At 32.8% G+C, this 23409-nt stretch overlaps 3 protein-coding genes across 3 annotated transcripts; all 3 read right to left on the minus strand.

Moving 5' to 3' along the window:
• LOC137830935 (albumin-1-like) lies at positions 1-630 on the minus strand. The gene is made up of 2 exons (XM_068638351.1): positions 534-630; positions 1-429 (listed from the first exon to the last, which is right to left on the minus strand). The coding sequence occupies exons 1-2, from the start codon at positions 583-585 to the stop codon at positions 95-97; spliced, it is 387 nt and encodes a 128-aa protein (XP_068494452.1). The 5' UTR covers positions 586-630; the 3' UTR covers positions 1-94.
• A 7185-nt stretch (positions 631-7815) lies between these two features.
• Positions 7816-8431, minus strand: LOC137830945 (albumin-1-like). The gene is made up of 2 exons (XM_068638378.1): positions 8346-8431; positions 7816-8241 (listed from the first exon to the last, which is right to left on the minus strand). Exons 1-2 carry the CDS (start codon positions 8395-8397, stop codon positions 7904-7906), a joined length of 390 nt encoding a protein of 129 aa, XP_068494479.1. The 5' UTR covers positions 8398-8431; the 3' UTR covers positions 7816-7903.
• Positions 8432-13757: 5326 nt separating this feature from the next.
• On the minus strand, positions 13758-18798 carry LOC137809962 (albumin-1-like). The gene is made up of 2 exons (XM_068611036.1): positions 18661-18798; positions 13758-14075 (listed from the first exon to the last, which is right to left on the minus strand). Exons 1-2 carry the CDS (start codon positions 18780-18782, stop codon positions 13850-13852), a joined length of 348 nt encoding a protein of 115 aa, XP_068467137.1. The 5' UTR covers positions 18783-18798; the 3' UTR covers positions 13758-13849.
• Positions 18799-23409: the final 4611 nt, after the last annotated feature.

The following is a 23409-nucleotide window of genomic DNA, read 5'->3' on the forward strand; positions in this document are numbered from 1 at the left end:
TGAGTAGGATGGAACACTCTTTTTATTTAAAGCATAGATGCATCATGCATCACAATGCACGACCATACATGGCCACTTTTCACAAACATACACATTACTTGGAGATTGCCCTAGGCATGGCCAAGAAGCCTTTAAGTTCATCAGAACCAGAGTTAAAGCACCAACCATAATCCATATAGTAATTGGGATAAGGAGCACAGAAGTTTCCAGTTCCTTTCTTGATGCATTCTTCATCAGATTCACATAAGTTGGGATGTTCATCTATCATCTTTGCCATAGATGATGAAAGTCCACTTCGACTAATGCAGGTACCAGTAATCATTCCATGAGGGAAACACTGACACTCACTTGACCCGCATGGTCGCGTGTCAAACACTGAACAAGCACCTGAACATGCTGCAACTTCTATGTTCTTCATCGAAAACATTACTAAAAATGACATTTCAAAGTCAGAAGAAATGAAGTATGTGTAATAATTTTGTGTAGATCTCAAATATATAAACAGAAATGATGAACAATGGGAAGTTACATACTGGAAGTTGCAAGCAAGAAGAGAGCCAAAGAAGCAACACTAACAAAACCCATTCTTTGATTCTGCAGATGTGTTATTCTCAGTTTGTGGTGTGTTATTCTCTTCTTGCATCTAACTATTTATAGCCATTTTGTTTTTGCTCAGCTATATCACTAAAAGAAAATAATAATAATAATATAAAGGTAAAAGTTATAAAATTTTAATTATTCAACCGAAAATAATATGCAAAATTTTAATTAACTAAAATTTATTAAAAATTATTTATTTTTTAATTATTTTTGTTAATAAAGATAAATTTATGAATTCATATTTTTATCATTTTAAAAATATTAAAAAAAATTAATATCTATTATATCACTTACAAAATTTAATAATTGTTTTTATAAAAATCTAGAAATTTTATCATTTTAAAAAAATTAAAATTTTCTAATATCTATTATATTCCTTACAAATTTTAATATATTTTTCTTACAAATTTACTTTTACTATCTTTCAATTTTTCTATATAAAACTATTTCATATTCATTCCCTCTTCGGTCATCTCATCCATAATCTTAACAGACTGTAAAATAACTCTGGTAGGGTAGATGACTAAAGACATATCGGTGGTGAATCGTCCCTGTCATGCTCATTGGTTTGGAAGCTGTTGTCACAGCCATACTTGCGGGGGATGGTGCCTCTAATTCACCTATGGAAGGTTGCAATGCAGCTGACTACAGTGGGCGAACCTGAGCAAAGGAGTACCTTAGGGTTCTCCTTGGAAGGGTGGTGTCAATTGTTAGTGTAAGTAGCGGAAGGCAAGGGTTCTGGCTCTGGAGCATCTGAAGGACTGTTATGTGGAAGGATGATATTACAGTCGGTGATCGTCGAAGGTATGCAAGTCAACATGATCGTCGGTCGGTGAAGTGGTGCTTTACATAGGTTACCTTGATTGCCGATCGGTGAAGCGGCATGACCCATTGTATGTAGTCGGTGATCGCTGATTGTGCAAAGCTCAACATGATCGCCGGTAATTGAAACGGCGATTTCAACATGATCGCCGGTTGATGAAGCGGCGCTTTCCACTTCTGTGCAGACGGCGATCGTAGATGGCAGCGCTCAACATGATCGCCGGTTATAAAAAACGGCGATGGTCAATATGATCACCGATCGAGGAAGCGGCGTTCCTCATATGTGAGTAGTCGGTAATCGCCGTAGCTACTTGAAACGGCGTGCTCCATATGATCGCCGGTCGGTGGTGGTCGATAATCGCCGGTCGGTGGTGGTCGGTGATCGCTGGTCGGTGGTCGTCGAAGTTATGCAAAGATAATCGCTGGTCGAGGAAGTGGCGTGCTCTTTATGGACGTAGTCGGTGGTCGCCGAAGGCAATGTGAATGGGTAACCCGTTGCGTGGTGAGGTGAATGTAGAGGGCATCGGTAGTGGGCGTCTCGAGCTGTGTCTTATTCAAAGCACAAGATGTTAAGCAGGTTCCCTATACGTATCCACTGTTCCTGGATGAGTAGCTGTGTGGTTGGTGTGCGGTAGTTACAGGGGACTGTTGAGTATAGAGCCTGCGGTGGAGAACGTGTGTTACTCAACACCGTTAACTTAGCGTACCTTTTCTGGCGTGGAGGGAGCTGGTGGTTTAATAGAGTGTTGATATGGTGTGCTGTCGAGGTTTTCGTGGTCTCCTATAAGGGTTAAGTTTGGTTCTGTCTTAGGTGGTGAGTGAGGGTCTTTGTGGTGTTTTTGTCTGTTGAGGTAAATGGGTAAACCATATTTGAGGTTGGTTCTTTATGTCTAGCAGAATCGGTTTAGTTTATGCGTACAGTCTGGACTTTAAGATCTGATGTATACGGGTTGGGACACCCCTAAAGTGTCTCTTTTAATTTTTATTAATTCATTGCTGATAAAAAAAAAAACTCCGGTAGGGTAGAGTTGGCCTATTCTGGTTTTGCTTCGCTGTGTCACTAAAAGAAAATAAATTAATAATATAAATATAAAAATTATAAAATGCTAGTTATTTCATCAAAAATAATATAAAAAAATTATTTCACTTTTTAAATACTTTTTAAAATAAAAATAAATTTATAAACTCATATTTTTAATATTTTAAAAAAATTAAAAATTCATTCACATTTTATAAATTTCCTACAAATTCATTCTCCATATCTTAATCTAAATAATTTTGGATTAACTTAATTTTCTTCTCACTTTTTTTTCTCAAATTAATAAAAATTCATTTCTCTGTTCATAATGCATAATCCCAACACACCATCATTTTGTCGTAAACACTTGGCCTATTCTTGTTCACTGATTCCTCTGCTTTTTTCAGTCTTTTTTCTTTCTGTCTTCGTGCTTCAATAAGAATTATTTTCGGCAGAAATTATTTCAGAAGCAATCACGGAAAATTTATTCGTACAATTTTGTTTCTTTATACATAAAGGGTACATTTCAAAAAACAAATTATAAAAATGGGTAACTAGAGGAAAGAAGTGGTGATTTAGCACCACTTATAATTTGTTGATTTTCCATTTTTTTCATATTTTAATTTTAGTGCAATAACATATATTATATTTAATTTTTATGTTATTTATTTTTAAAATTGTGTATTTAATTATTTGTAATTGAATATAATCTATTATTATGATTTAAATAAATTTATTGGTACAATTTTGTTTCTTTGTACATAAATGGATAAATTTCAAAACACTAATTATAAAATTGGGCATTACTGCACTGTTGTTTTTGTTCATCTTCCCATTAATGCGGTGTTTTCACGTGAAATACAATTTTTGCCTCTTTGCACGTGAAATACAATTTTGCAGATTTATATATGCTATTGTGTTCTTTTCTTATATGTTTTGTTTCCTGTGTATTTTCTTTTTTTGTTTTGTTCTGGCTTGTTAGGATTAAAAAATTATTTTAGAATAAAAGTGATATAATTGGATATCTAAATAATTTATTATTAAAATAAAAATAATATATAAATAAAAAATTTAGTTATTCAGGTTTCATTTCAAAAGAATCATCAATTTTTAAATTTTTTTTCCTACTCTGTAAGATTCTAACTTCCTCACACATCAGTTTGATGATTGAAGTCAGCCATAAGACTTCTCGCAATGAGATCTACAAGACTATCCGATCAGAATATCTGATAGAGTAAGTTCAATTTTACTCTTCTCTTTCAGTTAAATTTTGAATTTGTAGGTCTGTCTCAATCTAAGTTTATGCATGTGCCTCTTTTAGTTATAAAATTAGTCTTTGTTAGATCAGAGTCCTAGTGTTATAATTAAATTTTTTATTAGGAATCTGTGGTGCAGGTTAAACTACTCTTAAAGCTTTTGGTAGGTTTAAAGCTCTTCGTGAGCATCTACTAAGGTAAAGGTAAGGAAAGCTAGTTTAAATTTTCAAAAGAACCCTAAACTAGAAGATCTGGATGTGAAGGTGACATGGTCACCAGTTCAAAACTTTTGTTTACAGGATTTCTTGTTTTGAGTTGATTGGAAACCATTCAAAAAGTAATGACCTGATATTGATCAGTTATAATAATTTTCAATTAAAAGGGAAGTATTTTGGAAAATATTTTATGTTTTTTGAGAAAAACTAATACCTCCAAAATAATTTTATTATTCTACTTTAATAATATTTTATATTTCTTGGTCTAATAATTATTATAATTGCTATATGTATTAAGTGCAAAACTCTCAAGTGTTCTTTTTAATTTTATTTCATTCTTTGTTCATAAAAAAAAATTAATTATCATTTTTACTAGTTAATTTCAGGTATTTAATTATAAGAAAATGAGGTATATGCCTATATCATATATGATTTATGATTGCAAAATATAACTCATAATTAAATAGCAGTAGAAGAATAAGCAGAAGAATAAACTACACACTTGGTTTCGTAATGAGTGGATTATTAATGTAGTCTTTGTATTAAAATTGAATTAATATATTTATTAAATATATTACAGTATCACTAACATTAAGATTATTATTAGTTTTAATGCTTATGTAATATAATATGTAATGATATGTGTATTTAATATGTTAATGTAGTTTTCATGAATAATTTAAATTGTATTTTTAAATATAATGAACTATTAAATTTCATAATTTTATTAATCATCATATAAGTTTATTAAAGATATGGAAACAAAACTTTTAGAAGAAGCTAATATCAAGTGTGTCTTTTGTAAATCTTACCTGTTTCTCTTTATAGAAGTGTATAACCTTTGTTTTATTTTTTCTCATTGACCTTTTGTTTTCAATTCTCTACGTAACATCCCAAAAACACCTATAACTATTATAATACAAGTTTTATAGGTTTCTATAAAGGCTTAGAGTTTTTTTTAAAAATTCCTAATACATGATTAGAGCTAATAGAAATACAAATATTTACAATTCATAGTTCAAAACAAACTCTAAAGCCTTCCAGACTCTCATGCACCTGTATGATCATCTGCTCGTGTACATACTACAATCATCACAGTTCAAACACAACAAGAAAAACAAGGGTAAACTAAAAATAAAGTTTTATAATATACACAACTAAACCAAAAGAGAAAACCAAATTACATGGATCAATTTCTTAATTATTCAATCTTCTTCAAATTCCAACATAAAAATCACATAGATCTCACATGTATCTACACATCCCAGATATTCAACAAACAGAATAACAACTTACGTCATCCGAAAGACACATATTAAGTAAATTCTACCAGAGACTAACACATGATCCAAAGATTACCAGCGAATCCAACAGAAAGGATCAGGGCAAGCTCAATTAAACACAAGTCGTGTATCTCATATGTCACAGTGTGCATGAACTCCCCCCATCAGCTTCTCACCACCTGATGTCTAATCTATGTCACTTACATCATCAGTGAAGCTCGGAGATCTCTATTACCACATAGACATCAATACTTAATACACAAACAAACATCAGTCCATACATTATCCCAAATGTATGAATTCAATTTCATACAATTTTCATCATACAATATAATTCAAAACGCAATCCACAATATTTAAAATCTTATTTAACATAAAAAAATAACACTTAAATACTAAACCATCAAAATCTAATATTTTTAAGTTTAAACAGTATATAAACAAACAACACAATATATAAGCAAACAACATCCCTGCAAGATAAATTGAATATTGGGACCACGTCCCCTCCACATCTAGATCTTTTAGCCTAGGTACTATTAAAAATTAAAGTTAGTTTCCCTTACCAGAAATTCCACTAATGGAAATTCTACCTCAAACAGGGAACCACTCCAAAATTTAGGAACCTATAACAAGTTATTCAAATATTACCAAACTTTAGTATATGGTAAAATAAGTTGAGAGGAACATTTTTCTCAACTGTTCTCATCAAGATTGATGAACAAATCATAGAGAAAAACATAGAATAAGGGATGTTTAGGGTAAAAATAACTTACTCTGTTTGAAAATCTAATCGGATAAAAATGTACCCTGACTCCCCGGTTACAACATAGCGTGATCAGATTTTGAAATATATGAGTTATGGGAGAGAAATTGAATAGATAAGAGAGATAGGGACTTTAGAGAAAGAGAAAGCACCATAAAAAAAAAAAGGAGGTAGGGGTGGGGGAAGGTGTCTGACAGGTCTTACAATTATCCCCAACAACAAAAAAAAATTTCCTCGGATATTTGCTTATCAAGAAATATTAGAATATGATTAACTTATCTTCTCTTTTATTTTTTTAAGTGAGATTTCGCAACATTTTGACTATATCGATATTTTTACCACGAAGTTACTTTACTTGAGAACTCATTTGTGTTTAACTGACTTCATATCAAAAGACAAATCTTTTATTTAACTAAATCAAATACTAGAAGATGATTGTGACCAATTATATATATTTTCTTAATTACGATACACGAAGGACATAATTCTAATAAATTTATTTAATTGACAGAATTTTTTTAACCTTCCTTAAGTTCCAAAGGTTATTTTAAAATTTCAGCAAAAGAACGAAGGTTTTTATAACTTACATTAAAATCCAAATGTTTATTTTAAAACCTCAGTAAAATAGCATAGGTCTTCTTAACCTTCGTTAAATTCAAAAGGTTTATTATAAAACATTAACAAAATAACAAAGTTTTTTAAACCTTTGTTAAATTTCAAAGATTTTTTTATCATTTATTAAATTTCAAAAGATTTGTTTTTAGAGATGCCAATATCGACTAATCCGTCCCACATAGACCCGCTCGTGTTTGATCAATCCCACACAAAAAGTGCGAACTCATTTTACTAACCTGTGTCGCATAAAAAGTAACTTACAAACCTGCCGGCCTTTCCACGTAACAAAATCATCTAAAGTTTTAATCTTTTCAGTTACGGTGTTCACTATAATTCCTCTTTTACTATGGCAAAACCTACCAAAGGTGTTGGCTGACAATGTTGAATAACATGTTACAAAATTCAATGCAAAGTTTAAAGTTTAATGGAGATTGAATGGGTATTGAAGGTCCATTATGAGCATTTAGTAGTACTCGGTGACTCTTTACATGTGTAACAACGGTTAAAACACTGTTATAAAATTCTAAGAGTTCTTTTTAGTCTATAAGATAAGTTTGAATAAATGCGATATAGGTGGATCTCAAGTCAGGAAAAAATTAATAATGATTTCCATTTTTTATATAATTACGATATAACTCTCAATATTATTACTTTAATATATTTTTATATTATTTAATTTCAAACTTATTTTTATTATATATATTTATTTTAAAACCAATCTATAAAAAAAAAAATTGAGAGAAAAAATGTGTATTAGGGTTGCAGATTCTTCCAAGAGCTTGTCGATTCCTACCCAAAGAAACAAAAGTGAAGACTCTAACATTCAGCAACCCATTTACAAAAGTTGTTTTATTTGAAGGAGAAAATCATGATTTTTGGGTTCCTACACAAAGAAACAAAACTGAGGACTCTAACATTCAGCAACCCATTTATAAAAGTTCTTTTATTTGAAGAAAATTATAATTTTTGGGTTGTAAAAAAGGAAACTTCATTCACATATTTGGATGTTTCAGATTTCATACAAACACAGTAGGATGATGAAGCCATTGAAGCCACTGTGAAAAGAAAATTAAGTTTTCAACACGAGTTTGAAGGAAATTTAAAGGTGAAAATTAACAATACCGTGTTGATTTTGAAGAGACATTTATTCCTGTGATAAGTTTAAACGCCATTAGAACTTTAGTTTCCCTTACTATTGAAAATGAAGTCAGCATTTTCAAATCGTGAACACGGAGTAGGATGAAATACTCTCATTTTATTTATACCAGTAAATGCATCATGCATGACAACGCACGACCATACATGACCACATTTCGCAGGCATGCACATTACTTGGAGATTGCTCTAGACATGGCCAAGAACCCTTTAAGTTCATCAGAATCAGAGTTAAAGCACCAACCATAATCGACATAGTGATTGGGATAAGGAGCACAAAAGTTTCCACTTCCTTTCTTGATGCATTCTTCATCAGATTCACATAAGTTTGGATGTTCATCTATCGTCTTTGCCACAGATGATGAAAGTCCACTTCGATAAGCGCAGAAACCAGCAAACAGAGCAGCAGGGACACAGCTGCAGTCACTTGACCCGCATAGTGGTTGCATATCAAACGGTGAACATTCACCTGAACAGTCTACAGCTTCTATCTTCTTCATCGAAAACATTACTAAAACTGAAATTTCAGAGTCAGAAGAAATGAAGTATGTATAATCATTTTGTGTAGATATGAAATATATAAACATAAATGATGAACAATGGAAAGTTACATACTGGAAGTTGCAAGCAAGAAGAGAGCCAAAGGAGCAACCCTAACATAACCCATTCTTTGATTTTGCAGATTTCTTATTCTGAGTTTTGTGATGTGTTTTAGTTTGTGCTTGCAGACCAAAACACCCAAGGAGTAAGGCGTAGTAAGTCTCGAAACCGAGAGTGAACAAAACTTATTTTCCGAAAACAAAATGTCCTTGCTTTTTTTCCCCATATATTCTTCTTGCGATTTGCTTATGGACGTGCCTCCTTACCTAGGTGCAAACAACATATGAAAGTACTTGTTTGAATTTTTTCGGCACGATACGAACCCAGAATAAAAATTGCATAAATTAGGACGAAATTTCACAAGTTTTGGTATAGGATAGTCTTGGTTTGCACAAAATTTCTGAAAAATTCTTCCGAAATAGTTTTTTTCTGAAATTCCACGTAGTAATCTCCACTGAATTTGGGACAAAACGCGACAAATTTCAAGTCAAACGGATGAGTAATAACCCACGAAAAAAAAATCAAACAGTTTCAAACACAAACTAACCTTCCTTTCTGCTTTGCTAGTTCTCAATAAAAAAATTTATTGTCAATCTTATGGGACGAATCTGGGTCTAAAATATCAAGAAAAACTCAATAGACACAGTTTCGAACGTCTGGTAAAAATTTCATTCCAAAACACCGAAGGAGTAAGGCGTAGTAAGTCCTAGACCGAGATTGAACAAAACTGGTTTTCCGAAAACAAAACGTACTGACTTTTCTTCCCCGTATCTTCTTTTTGTGATTTGTTTATGGACGTGCCTCCTTACCTGGGTGCAAACAACATATGAAAGTACTTGTGTGAATTATTTAGCGCAATACGGACGCAGAATAAAAACTGCAGAAAGTAAGGCGAAACTTCACAAGTTTTGGTAGAGGATAGCCTTGGTTTGCGCGAAAATTTCTGAAAAATTCTCCAAAATATTTTTTTTTTCAGAAATTCCACGTAAGAATCTCCACGGAATTTGGGACAAAACGCGACAAATTTAAGGTCAAACAGATGAGTATTTACCCACGAAAAAAATCAACAAGTTTCACACACAAACGAACCTTCCTTTCAGCTCTGGCGGTGCTAAATATAAAATTTATTCTCAATCTTGTGGGACGAATCTGGTGCTCAAATATTAGCCAAAATTTAATAGACACAGTGTCGAGCGTCTAGTAAAAATTTCATACCAAAACACCCAAAGTGTAAGGCGTAGTAAGTCCCAGACCAAGAGTGAACAAAACTGGTTTTGCGAAAACAAAACGTCCTGGCTTTTCTTCCCAGTATCTTCCTTTTGTGATTTTTTTATGGACGTGCCTCCTTACTTGGATGCAACCAACATATGGAAGTACTTGTGTGAATTTTTTCAGCGCGATACAGACCCAAAAGAAATATTGTAGAAAGTAAGGCAAAATTTCATAAGTTTCGTGGGTTAATACTCATCCGTTTGACCTAAATATTTTCGCGTTTTGTCCCAAATTCAGTGAAGATTCTTACGTGGAATTTCAGGAAAAAACTATTTTGGGAGAATTTTTCAGAAATTTTGTGCAAACCAATGTTATCCTCTACCAAAACTTATGAAATTTCGCCCTACTTTCTGCAATTTTTATTCTGGGTCCGTATCGCGCTGAAAAAATTCACACAAGTACTTTCATATGTTGTTTGCACCCAGGTAAAAAGGCACGTCAATAAACAAGTTGCAAAAAGAAGATACGGGAAAAAAAAGTTAGGACGTTTTGTTTTCGGAAAATCAGTTTTTTTCACTCTCAGTCTGGGACTTACTACGCCTTACTCCTTGGGTGTTTTGGTCTGAAATTTTTACCAGACGTTCGACACTGTGTCTATTGGGTTTTGGATGAGATTTGAGCCCCAGATTCGTCCCACAAGATTGGCAATAAATTTTTTTATTGAGCACTGCCAGAGCTGAAAGGAATGTTCGTTTGTGTGTGAAATTGTTTGATTTTTTCGTGGGTGAATACTCATCTGTTTGACCTGAAATTTGTCGAGTTTTGTCCCAAATTCAGTGGAGATTCTTCCATGGAATTTCAGGAAAAAACTATTTCGGGAGAATTTTTGAGAAATTTTGTCCAAACCAAGGCTTGCACTAAAATTTGTGAAATATCTCTGTACTTTCTGCAATATTTATTCTGGGTTTGTATCGTGCTTGAAAAAATCACACAAGTACTTTCATATGTTTTTTGCACCCAGTTAAGGAGGCACGTCCATCAACAAATCACAAAAAGAAGATACGGGGAAGAAAAGCGAGGACGTTTTTCTTTCGAAAAACCTGTTTTGTTCATTCTGGGTCTGACACTTACTACGCCTTACTCCTTGGGTGTTTTGGTCTGAAATTTTTACCAGACGTTCGACACTGTGTCTATTGAGTTTTAGCTGAGATTTGAGCACAGATTCGTCCCATAATATTAGCAATAATTTTTTTGTTGAGCACTCTCAGGGCTGAAAGGAAGGTTCGTTTGTGTGTGAAACTGTTTGATTTTTTTCGTGGGTGAATACTCATCTGTTTGACCTGAAATTTGTCGCATTTTGTCCCAAATTCAGTGGAGATTCTTCCATGGAATTTCAGGAAAAAACTATTTCGGGAGAATTTTTGAGAAATTTTGTCCAAACCAAGGCTTGCACTAAAATTTGTGAAATATCTCTGTACTTTCTGCAATATTTATTCTGGGTTTGTATCGTGCTTGAAAAAATCACACAAGTACTTTTATATGTTTTTTGCACCCAGTTAAGGAGGCACGTCCATCAACAAATCACAAAAAGAAGATACGGGGAAGAAAAGCGAGGACGTTTTTCTTTCGAAAAACCTGTTTTGTTCATTCTGGGTCTGACACTTACTACGCCTTACTCCTTGGGTGTTTTGGTCTGAAATTTTTACCAGACGTTCGACACTGTGTCTATTGAGTTTTAGCTGAGATTTGAGCACAGATTCGTCCCATAATATTAGCAATAATTTTTTTGTTGAGCACTCTCAGGGCTGAAAGGAAGGTTCGTTTGTGTGTGAAACTGTTTGATTTTTTTCGTGGGTGAATACTCATCTGTTTGACCTGAAATTTGTCGCATTTTGTCCCAAATTCAGTGGAGATTCTTACATGGAATTTCAGGAAAAAACCTATTTCAGAAGAATTTTTCAGAAATTTTGTGCAAACCAAGGCTATCCTCCGCCAAAACTTGTGATATTTCGCCCTACTTTCTGCAATTTTTATTTTGGTTCCGTATCACGCTGAAAATATTCACACAAGTACTTTCATATGTTGTTTGCACCTAGGTAAGGAGGCACGTCCATAAGCAAATCACAAAAAGAAGATACGGGGAAGAAAAGCCAGTACGTTTTGTTTTCGAAAAACCTGTTTTGTTTACTCTCGGTCTGGGACTTACTACGCCTTACTCCTTTGGTGTTTTGGTCTGAAATTTTTACCAGACGTTCGACATTGTGTCTATTAAGTTTTGGCTGAGATTGGAGCCTCATATTCGTCCCACGAGATTGGCAATAAATTTTTTATTGAGCACTACAAAGGATGGAAGGAAAGTTTGTTTGTGTGTGAAACTGTTTGATTTTTGTCGTGGGTGAATACTCATCCGTTTGACCTGAAATTTGTTGCATTTTGACGAAGGTTTTTTTAACCTTCGTTAAGTTCCAAATGTTATTTTAAAATTTCAGCAAAACTATGAAGGTTTTTTTAACCTATATTAAATTCCAAATGTTTATTTTCAAACCTAAGTAAAATAGTTGAGATCTACTTAAACTTCGTTAAATTCAAAAGATTTATTCTAAAACATCTAACAAAATAACAAAGATTTTTTCAACCTTTATTAAATTTTAAATATTTTTTTTAATATTCGTTAAATTTTTAAATGATTTATTTTTAAAGATGACAAATATGAGCTAACTTGTCTCACATAGACCCTTTCACGTTTGGTCAATCCCACACAAAAAGTGCAAGCTCATTTTACTAACCTATCTCGCATAACCTAGAGTCATGTAGGCCTTTCCACATAACAAAATCATCTAAAGTTTTAATCTTTGAATCTTTTCAGAAGTTGTTCTAATATAATTTATAGATGTAAGTTCTTTTAATAACTTTAATAGTTAATGGTTTTATTTTTAATTTTTTTTAACTGATCATATGATGACTTATTTTATAAATAGTAAACATAATTTTATGTTGTTAACAACAAAGCTTTGAAATCAAATACTTTTACACTGCTTATTTGTTTTATTTAATTTTATTTAATTATTATTATTATTATTATTATTATTATTATTATTATTATTATTATTATTATTATTATTATTATTATTACTTCTTTATTTGGGTGTTACTAGAAACTAAAAATAATTTACTGAGTTATAAAAAAATAAATCTCACTCTCTCTCAATTATTAAAGTCTGTTTCAATATTTAAATTTAAAAATAATAGAACTGTTTTAAGAGATTTTGCATGAATAACCTTTTTACTGTATTTAATTTTGTATAATGTTTTTTTAACTTACTATTATTATTATTATTCCTCTTTTACTATGGCAAAACCTACCAAAGGTGTTGGCTGACAATGTTGAATAACATGTTACAAAATTCAATGCAAAGTTTAATAGAGATTGCATGGGTATTGAAGATCCATTATGATGTGACTCTTTATATGTGTAACAACGGTTAAAACACATATAAAATTCTAAGAGTTATTTTTAGTCTATAAGATAGTTTGAATAAATGTGGTATAGGTGGATCTCAAGTCAAGAAAAAATTAATAATGATACATCGAAAACCCCATTTTCTATATAATTATAATATAACTCTCAATATTATTATTTTAATATATTTTTATATTATTTAATTTTAAACTTATCTTTATTATATTTATTTATTTTAAAACCAATCTATAAAAAAAAATTGAGAGAAAAAAATGTGTATTAGGGTTGCAGATTCTTCCAAGAACTTGTCGATTCCTACCCAAAGAAACAAAGTGAAGACTCTAACTTCAGCAACCCATTTACAAAAGTTGTTTTATTTGAAGAAGAAAATCATGATTTTTGGGTTCCTACACAAAGAAACAAAACTGAAGACTCTTAACATTCAGCAACCCATTTATAAAAGTTCTTTTATTCGAAGAAAATTATGACTTTTGGCTTGTAAAAAAGGAAACTTCATTCACATATTTGGATGTTTCAGATTTCATACAAACACAGTAGGATGATGATGAAGCCACTGAAGCCACGGTGAAAAGAAAATTAAGTTTTCAACACGAGTTTGAAGGAATTCAAAGGTGAAAAATAACAAGCCATGTTGATTTTGAAGAGACATTCATTCCTGTGATAAGTTCAGACACCATTAGAACTTTAGTTTCCCTTACTATTGAAAATTATTCTAATTGAACAAGAAGTCACCATTTTCAAATCGTGAATTGAAACACTGTTTTTATTTAAAGCAGTAGATGCATCATGCATGACCATACATGACTACATTTCACAGTCATACACATTACTTGGAGATTGCTGTAGGCATGGCCAAGAAGCCTTTAAGTTGATCAGAAGCAGAGTTAAAGCACAAACCATAATCCATATAGTGATTGGGATAAGGAGCACAGAAGTTTCCACTTCCTTTCTTGATGCATTCTTCATCAGACTGACATAAGTTGGGATGTTCATCTATCATCTTCGCCGCAGCTGAAACTCTATTTTGAGAGGCGCAAATACCCAAAAGACAGACACAATTAGGTTACATGCATGGCACAAACGCTGTCTAAAGCTGAAATGGACATTCATCTGCTTCTATCTTCTTCATCGAAAACATTACTAAGAATGACATTTCAGAGTCAGAAGAAATGAAGTATGTATAATAATTTTGTGTAGATCTGAAACATATAAACAGAAATGATGAAGAATGGGAAGTTACATACTGGAAGTTGCAAGCAAAAGAGAGCCAAAGGAGCAACCCTAACATAAACCATTCTTTGATTTTGCAGATGTGCTATTCTGAGTTTTGTGGTGTGTTATTCTGTTCTTGCATAACAATTTATAAACATTAGTCCATACATCTAATGCATAATCCCAACACACCATCAAGAAACTCTTGTCGTATACACTTGGCCTTTTCTTGTTCACTCATACCTCTTTCAAAAACAAAATTTCTTCTCCTCTTCATTCATTGATTTCTCTGTCAGATTTGTTGCTTGCTCCTCCATAAATGTATGTAAAAACTATTTAATACCTATCTTTCTGTCTTCGTGCTTCAATAAGAATTATTTACGGCAGCAATTATTCCAGAAGCAATCACGGAAAATTTATTGGTACAATTTTGTTTCTTTGTACATAAATGGATAAATTTCAAAACACAAATTATAAAAATGGGCATTACTGCACTGTTGTTTTTGTTCATCTTCGCATTAATGCGGTGTTTGCACGTGAAATACAATTTTTTCCTTTTGCAGGTGAAATACAATTTTGCAGATTTATATATGCTGTTGTGTTCTTTTCTTATATGTTTGGTTTCTGTGTATTTTTTGTTGTGGGCTGTAAAGATCTAAAAATTATTCTAGAATAAAAAGTGATATATTTTGAATAATATCTAAATAATTTATTATTAAAATAAAAATAATATATAAATAAAAAATTTAATTATTCAGGTTTCATTTTAAAAGAATTACCATCTATCTAAAGATTTTTTTTATTTTTCTACTCTCTAAGATTTTAACCTCCTCACACATCAGTTTGACGATTGGAGTCAGCCATTAGACTTCTGGCAACGAGATCTACAAGACTATCCGATCAGAATATCTGATAGAATAAGTTCAATTTTACTCTTATCTTTGAGTTAAATTTTGAACTTGTAGGTCTGTCTCGATCTAAGTTTATGAATGTGCCTCTTTTAGTTATAGGATTAGTCTTTGTTAGATCAAAGTCCTAGTGTTATAGTTAGATTTTTTATTAGGAATTTGTGGTGCAGGTTAAGCTACTCTTAAAGCTTTTGGTAGGTTTGAAGCTCTTCGTGAGCATCTACTAAGGTAAAGGTAAGGAAAGCTAGTTTAAATTTTCAAAAGAACTCTAAACTAGAAGATCTGGATGTGAAGGTGACATGGTCACCAGTTCAAAACTTTTGTTTACATGGTTTCTTGTTTTGAGTTGATTGGAAATTGATTGAAATTGAAATGTGAAATGGTAGATATAGTATATGTTGTAGAATGTATTTGAATACTTTGTAGAATCAAGTTAAATGAAATGTTTGATGAGAATTGGTTGTTGATTTTAAATGATTTTGATTTAGAAATCATATATATGTATAGATTGACATAAAAGCTCAATGACTCAATGAGGGTGTTTGTATAATTCTGAGTAGGAAGTGTCTATGTAATGTGTAGATTTTATAAAATTATAAATTGAATGAAATGTGGATTTAAAATCTAACAAGTATATTAGGTTATGCACAATTTTTCTGCATATCTCGCTCAGGCTTGATAATTCTAGCTCAAGTTAGAATAAAAATGAAATTTTGGGTGTTCTCGAGTTGATTCTAGCTCAAGCTAGACTCTAAAATAATAATAATTTATTTTTAAAATATTGGTTTATTTATTTCTGTATAGTTTTACTTATAAATTATGTAAACTTTTATTAAATGTATATTTAATTGAAAATCTCTTTAATTAGACCTTTATATGATTACTAAATGAATTATTGTGTATTTTGGAAATTCTAAACATTGGTATGAGTTGATTGTTTGATGTTGGAAATTGTGAGATTTAAAATATGTATTTTAATCAAAACATAGTATTTTCAGAAAAGAAAACACCGCTTAAAATAATAGAATCATATAGATCAAAATCCGTATATAGTTTTGGCGCCATAAAACGGAGAGTAAAATAAAATCTAATGGATAGGATTCAAAATCAAGTTCATTGAGTGATTAAAGAACTTTAACTACTACATTACATATGAGAAATTCTTTAGAACTTAGATTTTGCATGAACTAGGTTCTAGTGCAAATTTGGAAAGCACATTTGTTATGAGTACTTTAGTTAAACTAGAACCAAATTATCTCAAATATATAAACAGAAATGATGAACAATGGGAAGTTACATACTGGAAGTTGTTTCGAAGATTTTGTCTATCAGGTTGAAAAGAGTAATCAGTAAAGTTATTGACGTTAGACAATCTGCTTTTCTGGAAGGAAGGGGGTTATTGGATAGTATTTTGGTAGCCAATGAAACCTTAGAAGAGTTGAAGAGGAAGAAGAAAAGTTGTGTGTTTTTCAAAGTGGATTATAAGAAGGCTTACGACTCAGTGAGGTGGGATTTTATATATTATATGCTAGGAAGGCTTGGCTTTTGTGAAAAATGGATCTCCTGGATTAAAGCTTGTTTGGAATCAGCGTCAATGTCAATACTCGTAAACGGGAGTCCTACTAAGGAATTTTTTCCGAAGAAGGGGTTGAGACAAGGTGATCCGTTAGCTCCTTTCTTGTTTCTTATAGTGGCTGAAGGGTTAGCTGGAGTATCTAGAACTGCGGTTGAGAAAGACTTGATTGAGAGCTTGGAGATTGGGAATAAATCAGTAAAAGTGAATATGCTCCAGTATGCTGATGACACTTTGTTCTTTTGTAAGGCAAAGAGCAAAAGTGTATTTAATATAAAGGTTATGTTGAATTGTTTTGAGTTGGCATCTGGTTTGAAGGTGAATTTCTCCAAGAGTAGAATTGGTGGGATTGGGGTGAGGCAGACGGAAATTATTCACTTTGCGACTATCTTAAATTGTGAGGTGATGAGAACTCCTTTCAAATATTTGGGGATGCATGTGGGGGGTTGTCATAAGAAGAGTGAGTTCTGGGATGAAGTGGTTAACAGGGTAAAGAAAAGGCTAGGCAGGTGGAAAGGAAGATGTATTTCGATGGCGGGGAGGATATGCTTAATTAAGTCTGTCTTGTCTTCAATACCTTTGTTCTATTTGTCTATGTTCAAGATACCGTCTAATGTGTTAAAGAAGATTGTGTGTCTGCAGAGGGATTTTTTGTGGGGTTGGGGGTCAAATGGAAGGAAGGTTGCATGGATGGCATGGGATAAGATTTGTAAATCCAAGGATGCAGGAGGGCTTGGTATTATCAATATCAGGCAATTTAATTTGGCTTTATTGGGAAAATGGATTTGGCGTCTAAAAACGGAAACGGGGGGGTTGTGGAGGGATGTATTAGATTCTAAGTACGGAGGTTGGAGAGGTTTGAAGGAGCAACGAGATATTAATAGTAAGGTTTCTCTGTGGTGGAGAGATTTAAGGAAGGTCTGGAGGTCTGAGGAATGGGGAGGGAAGTTTGAAGATCGTTTGTCTTTGGAGGTCGGTAACGGGAGAGAGGTATTGTTTTGGTCAGACAACTGGATAGACTCAGAAGACTTGAGAAGTAGATTTCCAAGGTTATTTTCATTGTCTGTTAAAAAGGAGGCAAGATTATGTGATTGTGGAATATGGGGGAACGGGTCCTGGGAGTGGAAATTAAGGTGGAGAAGAGGTCTGTTTGCTTGGGAAGAGGAGCAAGAAAGTCAACTCTTAGAGCTGATCTCTAATAAGATGCTTGAGATGGAAACAGTGGATAGATGGGTTTGGAAAGATAGTGGGTCAACAGAATTTTCAGTTAAGTCTGCTTATGGGTTTTTAAGGGGAGAAGGAAGCGAGGAAGTCTCAAGAAGATATAATTTTTTCTGGAAAATTAAGGCGCTTCCCTCAGCACATGTCACAGCTTGGAGAGTGATGGAAAACAAGGTTGCTTGTAAGATTAATCTGGAGAGAAGAGGAATCGGGATTGAGAGTAATTTGTGTTGCTTGTGTAAGAGGTACGAGGAGTCAACAAATCATTTGTTTTGCGAATGCAGAGTTGCTTGATTAATTTGGAATCTTTGTTATGATTGGTTAGGAGTAAGATCTGTCGATTTTATGGATCCTAGGTCTCATTTTGAACATTTCAAGATTCTGGATGCACCCACTTCAGTTAATCTTATTATGGGTAATGTGTGGATAGCATTGATTAGTGAAATTTGGAGGCATAGGAACAACTGTTTATTTAAAGGTGGAGTGGTTGACCACATTGAGGTGTTCTCTTTGGCACAAATTAAGGCTTGGTCCTGGATCTCTTCAAAGGTACCGTCAGCTAATTTCTCATTCTCTGATTGGTGTCTTGAACCTTTGGTTTATATGCATTCAATTTAGTTTTGATATGAGGATTGATCTTTGTTATTCTTTGTTATTTTGATAGATATGGGTTTGACTGTAGGAGGTTTTGTTGGCTGATTTGTAGTTAGAAAGGTATTTTACTGTATAAGAGTTGGATCACCCCTGAAGTGATCCCTTTTAATTTCATTGCTATTTGCTGATAAAAAAAAACTGGAAGTTGCAAGCAAGAAGAGAGCCAAAGGAGCAACCCTAAGATAACCCATTCTTTGATTTTGCAGATATGTAGTCCACTGTTGTTTTTGCTCATCTCCACTGTATCATAAAAGAAAATAATAAAGATAATTAACTAAAAAATATTTCATTTTTTTTATTTCTTTTTTAAAAATAGAGATAAATTTATGAATTCATATTTTTAACATTTAAAAAAATTCTAACACCTATTATATCACTTACAAAATAAATTTTTTTTCTCAGTATCTTATCTTAATCTGAAGAACGTAACTTTCTTCCAATTTTTCTCTATAAAAATATTTCAAATTCATTCCCTCTTTAGTTTGGCCTACTCTGATTTTGCTTCGCTGTGTCACTAAAAAAAATAATAATAAAAGAAAATAAATTAATAATGTAAATATAAAAATTATAAAATTTAGTTATTCACCGAAAATATTTTAAAAAAAATTATATCACTTTTAATTACTTTAAAAAAAAACAAATTTATAAATTCACATTTTTAATATTTTAAAAATTAAAAATTCATTCTTATTTCTTACATTACTCATCAACTTTTTATGATGTTTGTGTCCATGTCATATTAATATTCCTTTCAGTGTTTATGTTACAAAAATAATTGTATATAATTTATTTTATGATTTAAATAAATATTTAGTTACTCTACCTTTTTAAAATAATTTATAGGCATTACTGCACTGTTGTTGTTGTTTTTGTTCATCTTCGCATTAATGCGGTGTTTGCATGCCAAATAAATTTTTGCAGATTTATATTTTCTTATGTGTTTTGTTTCTAGTGTATTTTCTTTTTTGTTCTTGAGAGTTGTGGAAAAAAAAATTGTATTTCTATAAAATATTTACAATAGTAATTTCTGGTTATGTTTTAAAAAAACTTAAATATTTAATGAATAAATCTTAAATAATTTATTTTAAATAAAATAAAATTGGAAACTGTGAAGATTTATGTTTTGTATACACTTCGTTTTATAATTGATTTAATTTGTTGATAAATTAATTTTTTCGTAACTTGATATTGCATAAGTGTGAGCCCTTTGCTAGTTAGTCCTAAACCATACTTTTTTTCCGTATTGTAATTAGTTATAAATTAATTTTTCTGTATTATAATTAGTTATAAATTAATTATATTATAAACATGAAACTTTTTATTTATATTTATCTTTAAAACAATATCTCCATAGGACTTAGTCAATATATTATATATTGTTTTCAATAATTTATTGAGACCTAAATTTGTATAAGTTTTTTAAGTATTTTATTATCCAGTCAGTATATACGAAACAGTTAATATTCGTTAAATAATATGAACAGTAATTATATACAGTTATTTTTATATTTTTACTAATATTGGGTGATAATTTTCACGTTTCAATTCATTTTCAGATCACCACTTTTTTCACATAATTACGATTAGTCTGTAAAATTTTAGAACAGAGAAAATGACAAGACTATAAAAAATGATAGCAGTGCAGGCCATGATTAGACCAAGCAGTGAAAGTAGATTCTCCTATTTAGGGTAAATCAATTACCCACATGAGCTAGCCACTGAAATACATTGGGTAGAATAATTTTTTTTGGATAGATTCTCCCATTTAGGAGAAAATAATGAAAATTTAAAAAAATTAAAATTGGTTTATCTATAAGTTTAAATTAGTTTATCTAGAAGTAAATAGTAGATTGTATGATTATGTAAGTAATAACTTATGGATATTTCATACATTACTTTCCTTTTTTGGATTCAATGATTCAAAATTTCCTTTTGGATTCAATGATTCAAAATGTGTTTGTTGGTTAATGTTTATATATATATATATATATTATGAAGATAAATATTTTTTTTATGTGTTGCATTAAATGAAGTGCACGTAATCACATGTAATCGCAATGGAGAAAGGGAAGTTCTGATGAACCTTAATTGCAAATGAAAAAGAAACAATGACTTAAGCATAAAAGAGAGAAAAACAGAAAAAAGAAAATACAAAAAAAATTCTTATTTTCTTGTGTATTAGAGAGTAAAATATATGGTGTATATATAAGAAAAAGAATAAGACCGAGCTGAAACAGAAAAAGAAAGTTGGACAAAACAAACAAAACTCAATAACTTAAAATGGAAAAACTAAATATGTTAACAACCCCTCGAGCTGGAGAGTAGATATTCGTCAGACCCAGCTTGGATTTGAGAGTAAAGAATTGTACGGAAGCAAAGGGCTTGGTGAATATGTCAGCAACTTGCATGACATAAGTAATGGGCAACAGTTTGAGAAGACCAGAGTTAATTTTTTCACGAACTAGGTGACAATCAATCTCGATGTGCTTAGTGTGTTCATGAAAGACTTGATTGGACCCTATTTAAAGGAAGATTTGTTGTCACAATACATGGTTGCAGGCTGGGGGAGAGGAAGATGTAAATCCTGAAGGAGGTAAGACAACCATTGTAGCTCACATGTGGTGGTGGCAAGGCTCTATACTCAGCTTCGGAGGAGCTGCGGGAGATAGTTGGTTACTTCTTTGAGTGATAGATTTGCGTGTGGTAGGACATGTTGCCCAGTCAGAGTCACTAAAACCACAGAGGTGAAGTGAACTAGTATGAGAATATTAGGCACAGGGTAGAGGAGCTAGAGAGAGAAGATATAAAATGTAACTCAATCAATCTTATTAAAGGTATAGAATCTACTTTATATACAAAGGTTAAGGAGGGGATATATCCCTCTGGTTAACACCCCCCGTTAAACTCATGGCTGGATTAGGAACCACCATGAGTTTATCCCTGACATTAAGAAACATAGTTCCAGATACTGGTTTGGTGAGAGGGTCCGCGACTTGGAAGCGTGCAGGCAGATGAAGAAGAGTAATGTTGCCCTTGCAGATGTGGTCACGAACAAAATGTAGGTCCAACTCAAAATGTTTTGTCTTTGAGTGCATGACAGGATTGGCACTTAGAAGGACAGCACCAAGATTATCAGAGTACAACTTCGGTGTGAGAAAGGGAATACGTAATTCTGATAAAAGAGACTGAGTCCATATAACTTCAGTAAGAAGAGCTGCAACAGCACGGTATTCAGCTTCTGTTGAGCTTCTGGAAACAGATTTTTGCTTGTGAGTAGACCATGATACGAGATTGGAGCCAATATAGATGCAGTAGGCAGTTGTTGATTTCCTGTCATCAACATCAGCTCCCCAATCTGCATCCGAGAAGCCAATGATGGAAGATGAAGACTGACGTTTCAGTAAAAGACCAAAGTTGATGGTTCCAGCTAGATAGCGTAAGATGCGTTTCACAGCTTGCCAGTGGTGTAGTTTAGGGTCATGCATAAAATGACAAACACGGTTAACTGAATAGGATAACTCAGGTCGCGTTATAAGAATATATTGCAAAGCACCAACGACTGACCTGTACATAGAGGGATCTTGAAAAGGTTCAGAGGAGTCTTGTTGCAGGCGAGTTGATGAAGTCATAGGGGTAGGTTGGGACTTTGCATGAAGCATATTCGTTCGACGAAGCAAGTCTTTGATATATTGAGCCTGAGATAAATGCATATTACCATGTTGTGTAGTTGATACCTGAATCCCAAGAAAATGATGGAGAGGGCCTAAATCTTTAAGAGCAAAGAAAGAACTAAGAGTGGAAATAAGATCAGTGACAGCAGTAGATGAAGAGCCAGTGATAATTATATCATCAACATAAACAAGCACAAATAAAGTGAAGGAAGTAGTGAATTTGGTGAAAACAGAGGAATCACTGACAGTAGATTGAAAACCAAGATGAATCAAAGTTTGACTAAGTTTAGAAAACCAGGACCTGGGAGCTTGTTTGAGACCATAAATGGCCTTGTGTAATCTGCAGACAAGAGTTGAATCACGAGATGCAAACCCAGGAGGTTGTTGCATGTAGACATGCTCAATCAAGTCACCATGAAGGAAGGCGTTATTGATATCAATTTGACGCACAGGCCATTGTTGAGTGACAGCATGAGAGAGCACAATGCGGATGGTGTTATGTTTCACCACTGGGCTAAAAGTCTCTGTGTAGTCCACACCTTCAGTTTGATTGAATCCCTTTGCAACCAGTCGGGCCTTACACCGTTGAAAAGTACCATCTGCATGTAGCTTGGTTTTGAAAACCCACTTACAGCCAACAAGAGAGGCTCCCGGTGGAAGTGTGGTAAGAGTCCAAGTTTTGTTGGAGAGGAGAGCATGATATTCGTCATTCATTGCTTGAAACCACATAGGTGAAGAAATTGCTTCCTTGACAGACGTAGGAGCAGTAGGTATAGAAATTATGGCATTATATGTCTGAGGTTTGAAAATACCTACCTTGGCACGAGTAACCATGGGATGAGAATTGATAGGTTGAATCTCAGAGCCAGTATTGTGATGCATATCAGTGCTGTTATTTAGAGGGACAAGAGCAGAAGAACTATGAATAGGCATATTAGTATTAGCATTAGAATGAATAACAGTAAGTGGAGGAGTTGTAGTCACAGGGGAAGGCACTGAAACAGATGAAATAGGAAAAGAATTTAATTGTTCATGATATGGAAACTCAGTTTCATTAAAGTGCACATGTCTGGAAACAATTGTCTTACCAGAGGGAGTTAGACATATATAACCTTTGTTGGTAACACTATACCCAAGAAACAAGCAC

Source organism: Phaseolus vulgaris, chromosome 11 (assembly GCF_000499845.2).
Source record: "Phaseolus vulgaris cultivar G19833 chromosome 11, P. vulgaris v2.0, whole genome shotgun sequence".
Lineage (NCBI taxonomy): Eukaryota > Viridiplantae > Streptophyta > Magnoliopsida > Fabales > Fabaceae > Phaseolus > Phaseolus vulgaris.

Coding starts and splice junctions, on each gene's coding strand:
- LOC137830945 (XM_068638378.1), bottom strand. CDS start 8,397: ATGGGTTATGTTAGGGTTGCTCCTTTGGCTCTCTTCTTGCTTGCAACT. Junction 8,242..8,345: donor CTTCTTGCTTGCAACTTCCA/GTATGTAACTTT, acceptor TTTCAGTTTTAG/TAATGTTTTCGATGAAGAAG.
- LOC137809962 (XM_068611036.1), bottom strand. CDS start 18,782: ATGGGTTATCTTAGGGTTGCTCCTTTGGCTCTCTTCTTGCTTGCAACT. Junction 14,076..18,660: donor GGTGATCCAACTCTTATACA/GTAAAATACCTT, acceptor ACCTAATTGTGT/CTGTCTTTTGGGTATTTGCG.
- LOC137830935 (XM_068638351.1), bottom strand. CDS start 585: ATGGGTTTTGTTAGTGTTGCTTCTTTGGCTCTCTTCTTGCTTGCAACT. Junction 430..533: donor CTTCTTGCTTGCAACTTCCA/GTATGTAACTTC, acceptor TGTCATTTTTAG/TAATGTTTTCGATGAAGAAC.